This window comes from Seriola aureovittata, chromosome 20 (genome assembly GCF_021018895.1).
Source record: "Seriola aureovittata isolate HTS-2021-v1 ecotype China chromosome 20, ASM2101889v1, whole genome shotgun sequence".
In the NCBI taxonomy this organism is placed as follows: domain Eukaryota; kingdom Metazoa; phylum Chordata; class Actinopteri; order Carangiformes; family Carangidae; genus Seriola; species Seriola aureovittata.
The window spans coordinates 7,839,810-7,855,892 of NC_079383.1; the positions used below are offsets into that span (position 1 = coordinate 7,839,810).

General features: G+C 38.4%; 2 protein-coding genes across 2 annotated transcripts; one reads left to right on the forward strand and one right to left on the reverse strand.

The window, feature by feature from the left end:
- Window positions 1–6,841: 6,841 nt before the first annotated feature.
- On the reverse strand, window positions 6,842–11,347 carry cebp1 (CCAAT/enhancer binding protein (C/EBP) 1). Its single transcript, XM_056364331.1, has 3 exons — window positions 10,994–11,347; window positions 8,518–8,808; window positions 6,842–8,384 (listed from the first exon to the last, which is right to left on the reverse strand). Exons 1-3 carry the CDS (start codon window positions 10,994–10,996, stop codon window positions 8,079–8,081), a joined length of 600 nt encoding a protein of 199 aa, XP_056220306.1. The 5' UTR covers window positions 10,997–11,347; the 3' UTR covers window positions 6,842–8,078.
- Window positions 11,348–11,407: 60 nt separating this feature from the next.
- On the forward strand, window positions 11,408–15,919 carry ngdn (neuroguidin, EIF4E binding protein). The gene is made up of 11 exons (XM_056364327.1): window positions 11,408–11,472; window positions 11,717–11,776; window positions 12,081–12,152; window positions 12,640–12,777; window positions 12,855–12,939; window positions 13,322–13,374; window positions 13,634–13,751; window positions 13,948–14,122; window positions 14,416–14,569; window positions 15,327–15,390; window positions 15,726–15,919. Exons 1-11 carry the CDS (start codon window positions 11,452–11,454, stop codon window positions 15,743–15,745), a joined length of 960 nt encoding a protein of 319 aa, XP_056220302.1. The 5' UTR covers window positions 11,408–11,451; the 3' UTR covers window positions 15,746–15,919.
- The last annotated feature ends 164 nt before the right edge of the window (window positions 15,920–16,083 follow it).

Sequence of the window (16,083 nt, forward strand, 5' to 3'; positions counted from 1 at the left end):
CCTCAGGAGGCACCCATATAGGTTGACATAATCATCTGAATGATGGCCTAAAAAACTGGAACATGAGAGGGGAATGGTTGCAGGTATATATAAGCTTCTTCTCCTTTCCTCCCCTAATAGCAATATTCAAGCACAGAAAAACAGATCAGGACCTTGGCATCTCACATACCCCACATGAATGGGATAGAATCTGGCATTCAGCAACACTGTCCAACTGTGTAAGATTTAGAGTAATACAATTGAAAATACTGCATAGAACATAAATCACCCCCTCCAGACCTAAAAAGATGAATCATTCTCTCTCAGGCTTATGCTGGCATGGTTGTGGGGAGGAGGGCATTCTTGTGCACTCCCTATGGTACTGTCCAGCAGTTAAAGCCTTCTGGGAGTCAGAGATATTCTGTCAAACATCCTAAACACATAAGCCTTAGCCCAGAGACGTGCTTACTCGGCATCCAGCCCTAGACTTCCCTAATCTTATCAGCACGGAAGATGCTGGGGCATCTCTGTCATGCTTGGACAGGGGAGGGGACGGTATATGGGAGACAATAAGTTCATTTCTGGACTCAGAACATCTCTCCCTCCTCTCCCTGTAATATAATAATGACCATTGTTGGACTTGTAATACTATAAGTAATGTCTTTTTTTGAGTTTATGCTCAAGAGGAAAGTATGTGATGTAAAAATATGTGAGCATGCAAAGTATGTGTTTGTGTTGTTAAATCATGTACATGCTTGTGTTCCTATCGACACACTGTGTGTCAAATAGTAGCACATGCATAAAGTACTTTAAAACTGTAACCCCACCACCCCTGTGTCCCTTTCTATTGTGAGTCTTTTCTGTGTGATAGTCATGTCTTCGTAGTGTTATCATGTCTTTCTGGTGTGTCTAGTTTTGTAAAATCTGTAATAAAAATTTTAAAAAATTTTATGTAATTTTTCAAGTGAGAATACCAACTGTTCCCCCATGTTTCTGTGTTTCTTTAATTTTCTGAAGCAAATTGAATTTGAAATGATTTATCAAAAAAGACATTTGAACCGTTACCTTGGGCATTAAGAAACCGTGTAACGGTGACATTGATTGCAAAGACCAAATGATACATTGTTTAAGATAAAATAATTGAGACATTCATTGAAAGTAAGAATAATAATTTGAGGCCTGTCAGAGATTAGTCTTGTCAGACTGTAATCAGACTTTGCTTGTTTTGGCTACTTAATGCTTGTGAACTTCTGCTTGTTATTGATACGTTGATACTTAATATTTTGTTTCACAATTTACACATTTTTGTTATTTATATGTTTTATGCTACAGTGAAATATAACTATGTCAGTGAGCTTTAAGAGTGTTTTGTTTTACAAGAAACCTTGAAACCTTGCTTTGTATGAAAGGTGCAGTAGTACAGTGGTCAGTATTGACATTGTATGATTTTTAAACCTCATTATGCAGTTATGATGAAGTAAAACTGGATCTTTAATAGTTTGATTTGTGCCTTTGTTATTCTGTTTGAGACTGGATGCATTGACTAGCAACACAGAGCCAGTCTGTTTGGAAAGTAAAATGTGCAGCAATAGATTTGTTCTAGCCCCCATGTATTACAGTTACTAGCTTAATTTTTGCACAAGGCAGTAAACATTCATGATTAGATAAAAACATTGTTTTTTCTAGTTGGTAGTGATGGGAGAAATGTTTCATGGAATCAGTGGCGAAGTGAGACATCTGTTATTTGTGTGCTCTCTGCTACAGGAGGCCTACATGTAGACCTCTGCCACATGGTGGAGCCATAAATCATACCACCACAGGGACAGCTCTGATGTCCTGCACCTCCATAGCACCTCCTTGTTTTTTTTCAATATGCAGCACTTCAAATGACGTTTGCACAGATGAGAAATGTCACATACTGTTCCTTCATTTATTTACTGTCATATTTATCACTATGCTGCCACACAGCAGTTAAATTTACTCCAGTGATCTTGAAGAGCAGTATATATAGAGGTAGCAGTAGGGCTGAGTAGATTCATCACTATAGAGTTGTCCAGCTTCATCTTTACTGCTTTACTTCTGAGTTCTTGAATCTTCTCCAATACTGTGTCCTGAGCAGGGAAATAACACTGCTACCTTGTTTCTAGGTTTAAAAGAGATAGATAGATAGATAGATAGATAGATAGATAGATAGATAGATAGATAGATAGATAGATAGATAGATAGATAGATAGATAGATAGATAGATAGATAGATGTCATGACTGGCCAAAATAACCTCACACTGATGGTTTCTAAAAATCTCTAAATTTTTTGTATAAATATTGTCAATGAAGGTTGGAAATTGTGGGATTTAAAAGAGCTTGTCTGACTTTTTTGAAGAAAATTTTTAAGGATGGCAGTTGGAGTGCGCAGTTGGCTCCAGCTAGCAAGTGGATTTGTGCCTAAAGACAGCAGACAACGCTGAAGATGTAATATATATCACAATCCTCTAAAGTGAAGTTACAGCAACACCACACGGAGTGAGCAAGAGAGAGGGAGAGAGAGAGAAGCTAGTGCTAACTGTTCAGCTAAAATAACTAGCAGGTCTGAACAGCATGTAAACAACTGCTGAGTTAGTGAAAGTCGCTAAAAGGAGCAGAGAGTGCTGGAGTAGAACAAGTGTAAGTTTAAATGTACAGCAGGTAGTTAGGCAATGGGATGAAGAAAATAGCAAGTAATAGAAACTGACTGGAGATGGGATGGGACACCACACTGACGTCAGTACACTACCACGTTAACGTTGTCACTAGTATTAGTAAAAAGACATCAGTAGAAGTAAAAATGTTCTCAGATAAAATAACAAAGTCAGTTAAAATGTTTCTGAATAAAGGTGTTACATTTGAAAATGAGGATGGGTAAAATGTTATATGGTGATAATAATAATATATTGCGAAACTATAAAATTTAAGTACATCTTTAGTTTACCAGATATATCAGTTCTCAGGTGAGAACAGCAACAAAACCACCCAATTAATAGCAGTTAGGCACTTTGGAGCCTGAGCATACACCTGATAATTATTAATATACTAAGACAGTTTTTGATTCAATTGATCACTGTGGAGGATGTAGTGTATATGACATTATACAGAGGTGTTTCTGATATTTAGCCTACCTTAAGTGATAAAAATGACGCGTGTGTGTGTGTGTGTGTGTGTGTGTGTGTGTGTGTGTGTGTGTGTGTGTGTGTGTGTTCACAGAGATCAAAGAGCCTCTTAACAAGCTGGTTCGAACACCTGTGTCTAGCTGGAAGAGAGATCTGGGTGAGATTTTGACTCAGTGAGCCTCTCAAACGGCTGCTATTTGTGAAAAAACGGTAACTCCTCTCAGAACCATGAGCAGACCATGACAAGCACAAGACCTTCATGCACTGCAGATCTCGCTTTGGTGTTTCTAGAGCCAAAAATGTGGACAAAGGAGCAAGTTACAGAAAAATGTCACTTCTGCATTTTTGGGGAAATCAGCTCCTGAATTTGTATTGCAGTCAAAGGGAGAGGTGGAGGGTACTCCCATCACTTTGAGGCTCACATTCAAATTCTGTAAGTCTCTATGATAGACACATTCTATGAAACAATTTTTCTACTATCCAGGAAGCTGTGATGCGTGAAGACTGAACTACAGAATGTGGCCGTGAGGACGAGTTAAACAGAATTTTTTCAGGAGTTCTAGAGCTTCTCCCACTCTAGCGATGATGTCATCCACTCTAGCTCTGAACATTCCATGCAATACACACCCATTATAAAGTCTGAAACGGTCTAAAAAAAACGTAAACTGCGATTTTTTGTCAAAATACCTATTGAACCCAAAAGAGTCTCAAGTCTTGTTACCCATTTAACATTTCAACCATTTTTCTACGTTGAAGTATGACTCAGCAGTAGAGCTCCAGAGTTGGTCATTTTGAAGACGTCTCCCCATTCATTCTCTATGGGAATGACCTGAATTCTGACCAGCCAGAATGTTTTGAAGAGAGTGGTTGGTATTGTCCAAGATGGCCTGCATCTTACATTGCAGTCCAGACTCCTGCCAAGCACAAACCCAGCTTTTTGACCAGCTTGTCCAGTCTGCTTGTGTTCATCTTTGACATGCTGCTGTCCCAGCAGACTGTAGCATAAACAAGGACACTGGCCACTACTGATTAATAAAACATGCAGCATTTCATTGCAGACATCAAAGGACCCGAGCCTCTTGAGGAAAAAGAGACAGCCCCTTCCGGTAAATGGCATCCATGTTCAAGGACCAGTTCAGCTTACTCTCCAAGTGCACACCTAGGTATTTATAAGTGTGCACCACCTCAATGTCCTTCCCTCTAATGTTGAGTGGCTGAAAGTAGATGACCATCTCCTTGGTCTTCAAGGTGTTCACAAGGAGGCAGTTCTTGTCGCTCCATTCACTGAAGGCCATCGTCAGATCCCTGTAGGAACAGAGCCAGAACAGTCCCCTGTGGAGACCCAGTGCTGCTTATCACTGTCTCTGAGACACCCAGCCTGATGTACTGTGGTCGTCTTGACAGGTAATCCACAATCCAGGACTTGAAGGAGGTATACACCCCCATCCCTTCAAGCTTGTCTTTAAGAATCTGGGGTTGGATGGTGTTAAATGTACTTGAAAAATCAAAGAACATAATCATCATGTAACCACCTCATCCAGGTAAGAATGGGACATGTAACATGTAAAGGACGGCATCATCCACTCCAATATGTAAGGAACATATTGGAGTGGATGATGACAGACAAATGTAGACAAACTTTAGGGGACCTGGTGCATGTTCAACATGTGGCCTCAGAAGGCAGAGAAGCAGCTGCTCCCGGGTCTTCATGATATGTGATGTGAGGGCCACCAGTCTGTAGAATAAATTCTAATAAACTAATTTAGTAATTTAATGTTAAGTTATGTTTCTAGTCTTGTTATTGTGGTTATATTACCTTGAAAATCATAAGCTTAATAATAATAACAATAATATTGTGACTGCATCATCTGTTGTAGACTTCAAATATACACATTTTTTTTCAATGATGGCTGCCATTTCCCCTCTAAACACCAAGGTAACAGCTCTTCTTTATGACAGATCCATTATCTTTACAATCAGAAAGTTAGATCCTTTAAATCACTTTACTTCTAAGAAAGAAATAAATGAAAAGTGAATAGTAACAACATGCCTTCTAGTAGATGAATCAACCCACACTTCACACCACCACAGAGCCTCTATCATTGCAGGACTCCTTCTCATTGATTATTTTGGTACCATCACTGGAGAGAATTTTGAATGTGTGGTGGGAAGCAGGTATCTGACCTCAGAGTTGCCTTTGTTTGAGAACATGTGTAAATGTTTGAGTGTGGAAGTCCTGAAATAGAGGTAGAAGGTTTAAGTTTCTGATGTTTGGCCTAGATCTTGACCTGTGTGTATGTTGATATCAGTCTCTGCTCTGGAGATTTAAGTGTGACTGGCCACTCAGTTACTGCCACAGAAGTAGATGAACTTGCCAGCATCTGTAAGAGTGGAGCAGCTTCAATGGGGTTGTGGTGGGGTTCATATGGTCTGCTGCTGTTGAGTAACGTGGAAGGGATGAGGTGAAACACAGTCTTTCTTCACTCTGTGGAGATGTTGCAGTCCTGGGACCACAGATTACCCCACACGGCGCTGCAGGACATTTCAACAGACACGGTCACACAACAATTCTTTATGTGCCTCTGAGTACATGTCAGGCCTGTGTCACACTTTCACTCTGCTTTGTAAATGAATCGTTCATCAGCATTAATGTTCATGTGGAGGATAAAGTCAGTTTTTGGAGTACATCATCTAATAATTGTGTTTGCACTTCTCTGTCTTTTGTACAAGTTGAGTGTTGTGTTTTCTGTTGCCCTAAAAATTCAATAAGTTTGTAGCTTGTAATATTACTTACACATATTATCTGTGCAGAGCTGCACTCTGATCTGTCATCTGTAATCTAAGGAAAGACTCAGACTCAGAGGTTGGATGTGATTAGATCTAGTTTATTTTGGATTAATCAGTTAACAGTGTGTGTGTGCTGATTAAAGTAGTGTAATTATTATCAGTTCAGGTCACTGAGTTGTAGAATTGCATATTAACATAATTTTACAACTTGGACAGCTCTAAAACAGTGTTTTATCTTTCTAATAAATTCAACAATGTAATGATGACATGATGTTTTCATTTTGTAAAAAGTTTAACAAGAGAACTTAACATCCATGTCTGTGTTGCTTCATTTAGTCGTTGTTGCCATAGTAAAAAAAAAGTTGAGATTAGGTCAAAAACAAAAATTAAAACATTAATTTGAAATGAGATGTGAAAATTTCTGAACAATTTTTGCATGTGGACTCATACGTCTCTTTCTAACAGTGTTGAAATGTTTTACCAATGATATAACTCCCCCCACCCACCCCACCCCCCCACCCCCCCACCCCCACTATCTCTCTGTCCCTTCATTACCATCACAGCCACAGGAAGGCCCTGGCAGCCCAAAAACACTGATACTATCTCTGCTCCTCATCTCCGTCCTCCACTGTGTTGAAATCTTGCCCATCCCACAAAGGGAAACCGCTGGTGCACAACGGCCCATGGCATGATGTCCGTTTCTGTGGGTTGACAATTTATGGTAAATAATGTGGCAGGTGCACACCATGTCCCCTGATGAAGGATACAGTGGAGGATCAGTGGGAATGATAAAATATAATCACGTTCTTTTAATCAAAAGGTGTCTAAGGAAGCTGTATCCTTTGTATTGTGTATATTGTTATGTTAAATTAGCATCAGCTGTCCAAACTTTTTTATATCACATATGAAAGATTATGGTTTCATATAAGCACAAGCATTTATTTATTTATATATGAAAATATCTGACAAAGTATTGCTTTAACAATGTATTACTATAACTTTATACAACACATTCAACAAGAGCAAAGGTGAAAACATTACATATTTAAAACTACATCAAATAATTTCAAGTAATCCCACACTGACTTAGAGTATTATACAGAGAGAGACACTTAGATTTCAGTGAATCCTTTACAAACCACAGGTTGTTGTGAAACTCTGTTGGGCAACAACACTTACAATCATCTCTGACGATGACAAGAAGCATCAGGTAGATGATTAGGCAACGTTTGTTCAATCAAATCAAAGAACAACCCAGTGGACAGCACAGAGTGGTCCGCTGTTTGAAGACACTGCCTTCAGGAGTCACACACAAATATGACCAGCTTCTTTGCCCATTTGTCCAGTATTTACATTTCCCCTATCATAGTCCTTTTCCACAGAATTTAGATTCACTGTATGTTTGAGACACTGCATTTACAGCATTTAAATTCAGACCCACCACACATTCTGCCAACAGGATATACTACAACAGTAACTATGTTTTTCAAAATGTACAGGTGTTTAATTAATTTTTTGAAAGTTCCAGTGTGCAGAGCCATTGCCACAATTTCAGAAATACTGAGGTCATGACAAAATCCCCTTTTACTAAGAAAAATACCAAAAAGTAACCCTCATACATTCAGTTTTAGGGATATTATAAAATATTTTATTCATTAAGCCAGCTATTATATTGTCTGTAGATTTCCCAACATAAATTCAGTTCACAAACAGGGACCTGAAGTGTCTGATCACAGCTTAGCATCTGAAACTAGAGCAGGCCTGTCGCCTGCCTCTGGGTGTCTGAAAGAAACAATATCTGAAGAGGTTGGAGGTGGCGTCGTTTTTAGCCTCCATAAAACCAAATTTCAAAAGCAGAAGTGTAATAAGCTGAAAAAGATAGCATGTCCCATCACGTGTGTCATCAGTGGAACGACAGTCCTGCCAGTGTGCTATGCTTTCTCTCTTCAAAAACTCTCTTCTGAAACTATAATTAACCACTTTATACCTGGTATTACATCCCAATACAACACTTCATTTTCAAGTTATAACAAATGTTTGCCTCAGTGAAAGCTAAAAAAAAACACTAGCAGGCTTTTGACTTTGAGTGTTGGAGGGATGCCTATACACTAATTATGAATGTGATGACTGGAACTGGATATTAATGGGAAGGTGGTTTTAGACTGTGCTCAGATGCTGGAATCTGCTGCTGCTCCCTCTTCAGCTCCCTGCAGATGTCGCTGTGACAGGATGTGTTTGAGAGTGTCCAGCTCCTGTGTTAGCTGCCCTATCCTCATCTGCAGCTTGTGGTTCTCCTCTTGCAGCTGCAGAGCTCTCTGCTGGGTCAGCAGGATCCTCCTGCGGGCCTTGTCCCTGCTCTTCCTCACAGCAATGTTGTTTCTCTCACGTCTCAGCCTGTATTCTGCGCTGTCTTTGCTGATGCTCCTCTTGGTCACCGGGGCCCTCAGAGTTGGCAGGAGGAAGGGAGAGAAGTCCTGGAGTTCACAAACACAAATGTGCTTAGGAAGTGTGGGAGCAGGATGACAGAGGAGGCTTATGATTTTTCCTCTCTGATCATTTCTAAAATTTGACATTTGTATCAATCGTGCACAAAAGCCTCTGTGTCACCTGTTGAGTGTTGGTGTGGCTCTGGTTGTGGTTTGTGCTCACACTTGAGGTGTTGCTGAGACAGGATGTTGTGTATGGAAGGTACGGCAATCCCATCATCTGCTCGGCCACTCTGTCCTCACCGTCCCCCCTCATCATTCCCTGGGACTGGCTGTATGGTATCATGTCTATCTGAGCCATTTGACTGGTAGATCCAGCCTGGCCGGAGGTGACAGGGTTCAGGATGTGGGCCTGACCCGGGTATGAGCTCACCCACTCCTGGATGACAGAGGACACCCTTGAATCAGACATCTGCATGGTCCAGAGGCAGGAGGAAACAGTTCAGTACTTCTCAGATTAAAAGTTTACATAAAAAATGTGATGCACTGTGGAAACCAGATTTTAGCTTTACTGTGTTTGTATCCTTAACAGTTAACTGTAACTGACAAGAAATATTGACAAATTGTTTGTATTTGTAACGTGTCCAAATTATTTAAATTTGTTTTTTTTGCTTATGACACAAATTTACACTGCTCCAGAAAGAGTTTGAACAGTTGAATTCAGTGGAGGGAGAATTGAAAAGAGTAAAGACATGGTTTGACACTAACAAATTATCATCTAATTTATATAACACCAAGTATATAATATTTGGAAATTAAAATAGTATGAAAATGGGTATGAAAATACATTTTTGGGTGTAATTATTTACAACAAATTATGTTGGAAGCCTCACATCAATAATGTAAAGACAAAAACTGTCTCAAACTGTGGCAGTGTTGCATAAGGCAAAATGAAAAATGAAAAATGAAAAATCAATATATATATCATACTGCTCTCTCATATTACCATACATTACTTATTGTGTGGAGATATGGGGAAACACTTACAAATGAACACAAACTCAATTTACATGCTTGAGAAGAAAGCTATGAGAATCATCAATCAATCAGATTATTATGAACCAACAAACCCACTATATTTATTCATTCATATGCTTTAAATTTTCATGATGTGGTTGACTTTAAAACTGCACAGATAATGTATAAAGCACAAAATTATTTAGTCCCAAACTGTATTCAGAGGTTGTTCGAAATCAGACAGAACCTGTTCGAATTTAAGGGAATAAGTACATTCATAAAAGCAAGGGTAAGGACCAATATAAAAAGATGTATAACTGTCAAAGGGGTAAACCCGTGGATGAGTTGTGATAATGAAATAAGAATGTATATATCACTTGGTAAATTAAAAAAAAAAAAAAGTTTAAAAATATGGTGATAAATAGATACACAACTGAGATATGATCATTATCATTGCATAAATGCAGCAGTGAAAGGCTTCTTTCTGTTTTTGCTTCTTCTTGGCCTGTAGTGACAAGGTTGCTGTTTCATTTAACATTATGTATTGAGGGGAGGTGTAATGAACTATAGTTTCAGCCCACACCTTTTAAGCCAATTTTGTTGTGTTTTATTTCTATGTGTATTTACTATGTATAATTATTAACACTGATCGAAATATAATTGAACTGAACTAAACTCAACTGAACTGAACTTGTATTGACTTTTGTTGATTACATTATCCAATAATGACCAGCAGCAGCATAAAAATCTTCCTAATAATATATAATCAAAGTTTATCATAACTCAGATCCCTGAAAGGCCTCATTCTGTTGTATATTGTGTACTTTTACTTTTGATTGTAAAAAACACTTTGCTAATAATATCTTTTTAGTTTAATTAAAATAAGAATGCAGTACTTTACCAACAACAGAATATTTTTATGGCATGATAACAGAATATTTTTACAGTGTGATGTCTATTTTTATTTTTATTTTGTATTAATACTTCTTCCATCGGTGCCCACAGAAATGCCTCTGTATATTGTTTCTTTTAAAGATGAAGGCAGGTTATCAAGCTCATATAGGAGGATGGATGGCTTTTCAACAATATATTCCTATATTTAATATAACAGACCAATTTACCAGTGTATGTCTAATGTTGTCAGACAATGCAGTTATCTTCAAGCTATAAGGTTTAATAAGTGTAACAGTAGATTTGGAGTAATTGGTTCACTAACCTTTTAGACAAATTCATCAGTAACAATTTTGATAATTAACTTCTAATTTAAGTAACTTTACAAGCAAATAAATTCACTGGTTCCAGGTCTACAAATGTGAACATTTGCTGGTCTCTGTGACAGGAAACTCTGGCTTTTTTGGATATTAAAATATATGAAACTGTTTTCCAGATAATTTTCTCAACTTGACAAAACAATTAATCAGTTAATTGATAGACTAAGCAGCTGATTTATGACACTTACAATAATAATAAGATGCAGCCCTATTCTTATTCTTCTATTTTTCTATTTCTTTTAAATCTCTCCACACAGTAGAAGTAGTAGTAGGCTACTAAATACAGCAGAAGTTACAGTGTCAGTTTGTGAAAGGTTGTATTAAAGCACATAGGTTCAGAGCTCTGGGTAAAGTTCTGATGTTACTCACCATGACTCTTCTTCAGGTTCCTGTGAATGGAAATGGTCTGAAAGTCAGAGGCAGGTACTCCTCTAGTGGTGGTGATGATGATGATGATGATAATAGTCACTCCATCACTTCCTCTGTTGCCCCTCCTTTCTCTCACACACACGCACTCAATTTACAGAAAAAGACCACCGCAAATCTACAGATTATTTATTATATTATTTACCGCCAATATAATTCATCAAATTATTTATTATATTATTAATAATTTCATGGCTGTTGACAATTTATATTTTGTTTATTAATTCTGGGACTTCCAGGAAAGGCAACACTTTTCCGCAGCAGGTCACATGAATTCATTTACTAACGGACGAGACTTGAATATTTTCCGTTCGCACGTTAACACCGGAAGGATACAAGTGCTATCATAATAACGCCTAATCCCTGCCTCTGCGGCTTCCGTAGATCAACGTGAACTCAAAATGGCTGACCCTGCTGACAACGTGAGTAGAGCTCCTGCTGAATACATTCATTTATTCATTTATTTGATTTATATTAACACTAAAACTGATCTGGCTATTTAAAGTATATTCTGAAACCAACTTTCAGATGTTGGATTTTGTGGTTTTGTTTTTGTTTTTAAAGACAAAGCTAACCAGCTAGCCACCAGCTAACTTAGCTTTTCTGCTACACTGGAAATTGTATTTTTTACAGTATCTTTGTGTCTCTCCTTTAACTTTCTGACAGGATCTAATTGAAAGTGACTTGCCCAAAGCTGTTGAGCTGCTGAATAATCTCACAGAACAGGTGGGACAATAACGCGATACTCTCTTGTTTATTATTGTCTAATACAAGTCCGAAGAAACAATGCAAACATGGTAAACACTGTCAGATTTTACACTGTCAGAAGCAGAATAATACTGAATTAGTACTGATCCTTGTCTGGGATCATATACAAGGGCAGCTTGTTTTTTTGTTTTTTTTTTAGATGTTCACAGAATCTGTCTACCATCGTTTATCTTGGTCAGGGTTCATGATGACTTTAGCACGTCTATTTGGAGCTGTACATGAGTCTTTGTAGCAGTGGAAACTCTGTCTCTTTTCTCTTTAGGTGGCCTCAGTCACGATTCATGTCCGAGAGCTGCTAACTAAAGTCAAAGATGGGACATTTAAGACATCACAGGTGAGCAGGGACTTTATCAGATCTATTCCTGGACATAAAAGATATATAAAAGGCCAAAGGCCCCGAGGTTCACTACATGTCTGCTTGTTTTAATAATTTCAAATCCATTAGAAAATTACCCCCACAAGTATCAGCTATTGTAATCTTTTTTTTATTATTTAATCTTCTGGCCCTGTCTTGTATCACAAGGGTTAAACTGATCAGATATTTTCCGGTCCCTTGGATAGGCCCTATGCAGTATATGTAGATCATAGTACATTTGTACCAGTGTACTATGTTTTCACACATGGATACAGTACTCTGTTTGTCTGTTGTCTCTGTGTAAAGTGGCCATGCGGTCCACATTTTCATGTTTTTGTTTGTTGAGTTTGGACTATGACAGGAGAATAGGTTTCTTGAAATTGTACTTTATGAAGGCATGTGTAACTGTCCAAGCTGTCAGACAGACACTGCTCTCCCTGACTCTTTGTCGATCTTCTCTCTGCAGGGTTTGTCTTTCCTGGACCTTCGCTATCACCTGCTGCTCTTCTACCTTCAGGACCTCACTAACCTGATCAGCATTAAGAGCGAAGGAGGCAGTATAAAAGACAGTGAAGCCTTGAACAGAGTGGTCACAATCAGAACAGTGAGACGTCATGATAAAGCAGTTGATTCTTATCTGTCCAGCTGATTCAGGGTTTAATCAGTTTTTCCTTTTTGAAGGTCTTGGAGAAGATGCGGCCACTAGACCACAAACTTAAGTACCAGATTGATAAACTGGTGCGTACAGCTGTTACTGGCAGTTTAGGTAAGAATGATGTGATGTTGTCTATGATAAATGTAACCATCAGTGATCTGATTTTTAATCTGTTTGTGAAGGACAAAATGTTCTACCTACCATGTTTCACAAACTTCTTTGTGTAACAGTTGGGATGGTGTTTGATATATCTTAAAGGACATAACAGCCTCTGCAGTTTTATTCCCTGAGGGAGACAAACTATGAATCTTCTATTTCTATTATAAGTATTAATGTGTAAGACTCTACATCTATATCAAGTTCACCTCCTACTGGCTCTGTCTGCTGAGCATCATGTTGCTGTCTAGTCCAAAAAGTCAAGTTACACATTAACACACTGAACAGTAGTGCAAGGCTTCTTAATAACAGCGTCTCATGCTTTTGTTGATTTCAGCTGAAAATGACCAGTTGCAGCTGCGTCCTAATCCTGAGAATCTCATCAGCAAAGTAAGTCCTGAATACTGTGTCACAGTTTAGTCACAGTTTGTATCATAAATCATCTCTAATGATTGGATATAGTGTAGAGTAACCTGTCAAAATCTGTTTTTTTTTTTGTTTGTTTTTTTTCAATTATTGTTCAAAGACATTTTCAAAGTCTACCACTGGTGTCATTAATTAAACATAAATATAATTTGCAAATAGTGAACAGACTTTTTTTAGTCACAGTCTTATTTATTTTTTTCTGTCTTACTGATCAATCAACCAGTTGGATGAATCTGAGGAGTCTGAAGATGAAGCTGAAATGAAGGCAGCCTCAGAGAAGAGAGCAGCCCACTCTAGTGGCAGAAAATATGTACCGCCAAAGATTGCCCCAGTGCATTATGGTAATGTTGTCTCTTTTTTTTTTTAAAAACAGCATTTTGTTCTTTACTTCCTTTTGTTAACAGATGAAAGAGGGTAGACTTTCCTTCTTTGGTTAGAGTATTCCTGTGAAAGTGTATCTGATTGCTGTGAAATAAAGACTTCAAAGAAGACTTTTAAAAAGCAGTGTATAAGAGCAGTATTGTCATGTTCCTGCAGATGGGGACATGACCGAGACCGACAGAAGGAAGGCTCAGCTGGAGTGTCAGCGGCGTGCAGCTCTGAGGAGCTCTGTGATCCAGGAGCTGAGACAGCAGTACAGCGATGCCCCTGAGGAGATCAGGGACAGACGAGACTTCCAGAATGAACGAGAAAGCCGCGAGGAGACGCACAGGTTGATGGGTTTTCTTCATATGTGGCATTTCTCTTCTTTGAACAGAGATAGGTGATATCTGTGTGATTAGATGAAAGAGAAGAGAGAAGTGTTACCAAAAAATATGAACAGCTGTAGGATTAATACCTGTTACATTTCTAACTGAATATCTGATGAGGAAGTCTTACACTTCTACACTGTGTGTTTCAGAAAACATTATGTCAAATATAAAAAAAATTTACTTTTTTGGAAGCGCTTTCACGCTTTCTAAATGTTGTTGAACAATGATTCTCTTTTCTTCTTCATCTTCACAGAAAAAATTATGAGGAGTCGATGATGGTGCGTCTCAACATGCCAAAGCGTCAGAAGAATACTAGGAAAAGGGGCATGATGGCCATGTCTGGCCAGCTGAGCAGCATCACACATTTCGGTGACATCACTGGGCTAACAGGTGGCGACGGCGGACAGGTGAGCTCTGACAGAATCGCCAAACACTGCGGATGAAGAACAATCAAAAGTTTAGTCCATTGGCCAATTATGGCAGGCCAGAACATAATCAAAAGCTACTCTAATAAATTGATTGATAAAAATGCAACTAGAATTTACTTTGTTACTGTAAAAAATGTGAGGCACTGTGGCCCAGGTTTGACTGATTTACTGAACTGGTGTTAGTTTTTTCATATCACACATCCTACATCCGCTATTTTCAGAGGTCTGTCAAGCAAGCAACAGAACCATTGGACCTGTTGGTCTATGACAGGGAGTTATTTTAGCACCAGGTACTGTGTACTGACTACAGCGAAGCCTGCAGCTTGATGCGTGACTGTTGGTGTCTGTCATTGGCCCTCAACATGGACAAAAATATAATCAGTATCCTTCAGGTGGGGGTTATGTGGACATTATAGCTAAATCCGGAACTGTCTGTCTGATATGGTAAGATTCATAAAATAAATTATCAAAATAATCTGGCTGCCCAGGGGTCAGTCTTGGCCCGCAGGCCATCTGTTGCTGACCACTGCTGTCATACAAAGTACTAGTGAATGTGGTAAGGAATGGCCAGCCCTTGCTAATGGTCCGTTCCACTGCTTGTAAATGTGGAAATGTCATTCAGAGTCACATTTAGATTTTGTACTGGACAACAGCAGAAGCCACCAGCTCACTTCCGTCCATGATGAATGGGACCATTGTGTCTTGTTTTTATGTAAATGACTGCTTTGCCTTGCAGGATGGAGAACACACTCGTCCCAAGAAAAAGAAGAAACCGATGAAGAAGCAAACCAAGAGAAGAGGTAAGGACATCAAATATACCAGACAGAACAAATTTGTCTAGAGGCAAAAATTAGGGACAAATACTTTCTATTTCTGTCATTGCTTTTGCTCCAGTACTGGCTCTGTATCGAGTCTGCATTTACAACACTTTACTACCATTTGCTGCATCACAACTATGTGATCATTTAGTTCTAAAAGGAGAAAAACTTTTTTACACACATCTAATTGAAGTCTTCAACGTTAAACCTAATTAGTTTCCATATTTCACAAGCCTATTCAAATGAAAAGCAGCAATCAGTGCTGTTATTTGCATTTAAATTTCATTGTAATAATCACTGATTTCTCTTCTGTGCAGCTTTCAAGAAGCACAGATAGACCTGAAACACGGTATCCACTGATGTAAGATGTGACCATCCATCATTGTTTTAGTTCATACAACATTGTTTTCAGGATTATATCTTCGCTGACTCAGTTGTTTTAAAAATAAATTCGTCAACACTTTTTTTAGTGTTTGACTTTGTATAATAAACATTACTGTCGACTCTTGTATTTGTTAGTCACACTTTTTATTTTTATTTTCCTCCATTAGAGGGCAGTCATATAACAGATCTTTGGGACAAACACACTGAAAGTTAGTGAATTTTAAGACTCACTTAATTCTATTCTTTTCCACTATCAGCATCTGCTGCTGGAAGAGCTATCATCATGTTAAG

Coding starts and splice junctions, on each gene's coding strand:
- cebp1 (XM_056364331.1), bottom strand. Junction 8,385..8,517: donor GCCACACCAACACTCAACAG/GTGACACAGAGG, acceptor TGTGAACTCCAG/GACTTCTCTCCCTTCCTCCT.
- ngdn (XM_056364327.1), top strand. CDS start 11,452: ATGGCTGACCCTGCTGACAAC. Junction 11,473..11,716: donor TGGCTGACCCTGCTGACAAC/GTGAGTAGAGCT, acceptor ACTTTCTGACAG/GATCTAATTGAAAGTGACTT. Junction 15,391..15,725: donor GAAGCAAACCAAGAGAAGAG/GTAAGGACATCA, acceptor TCTTCTGTGCAG/CTTTCAAGAAGCACAGATAG.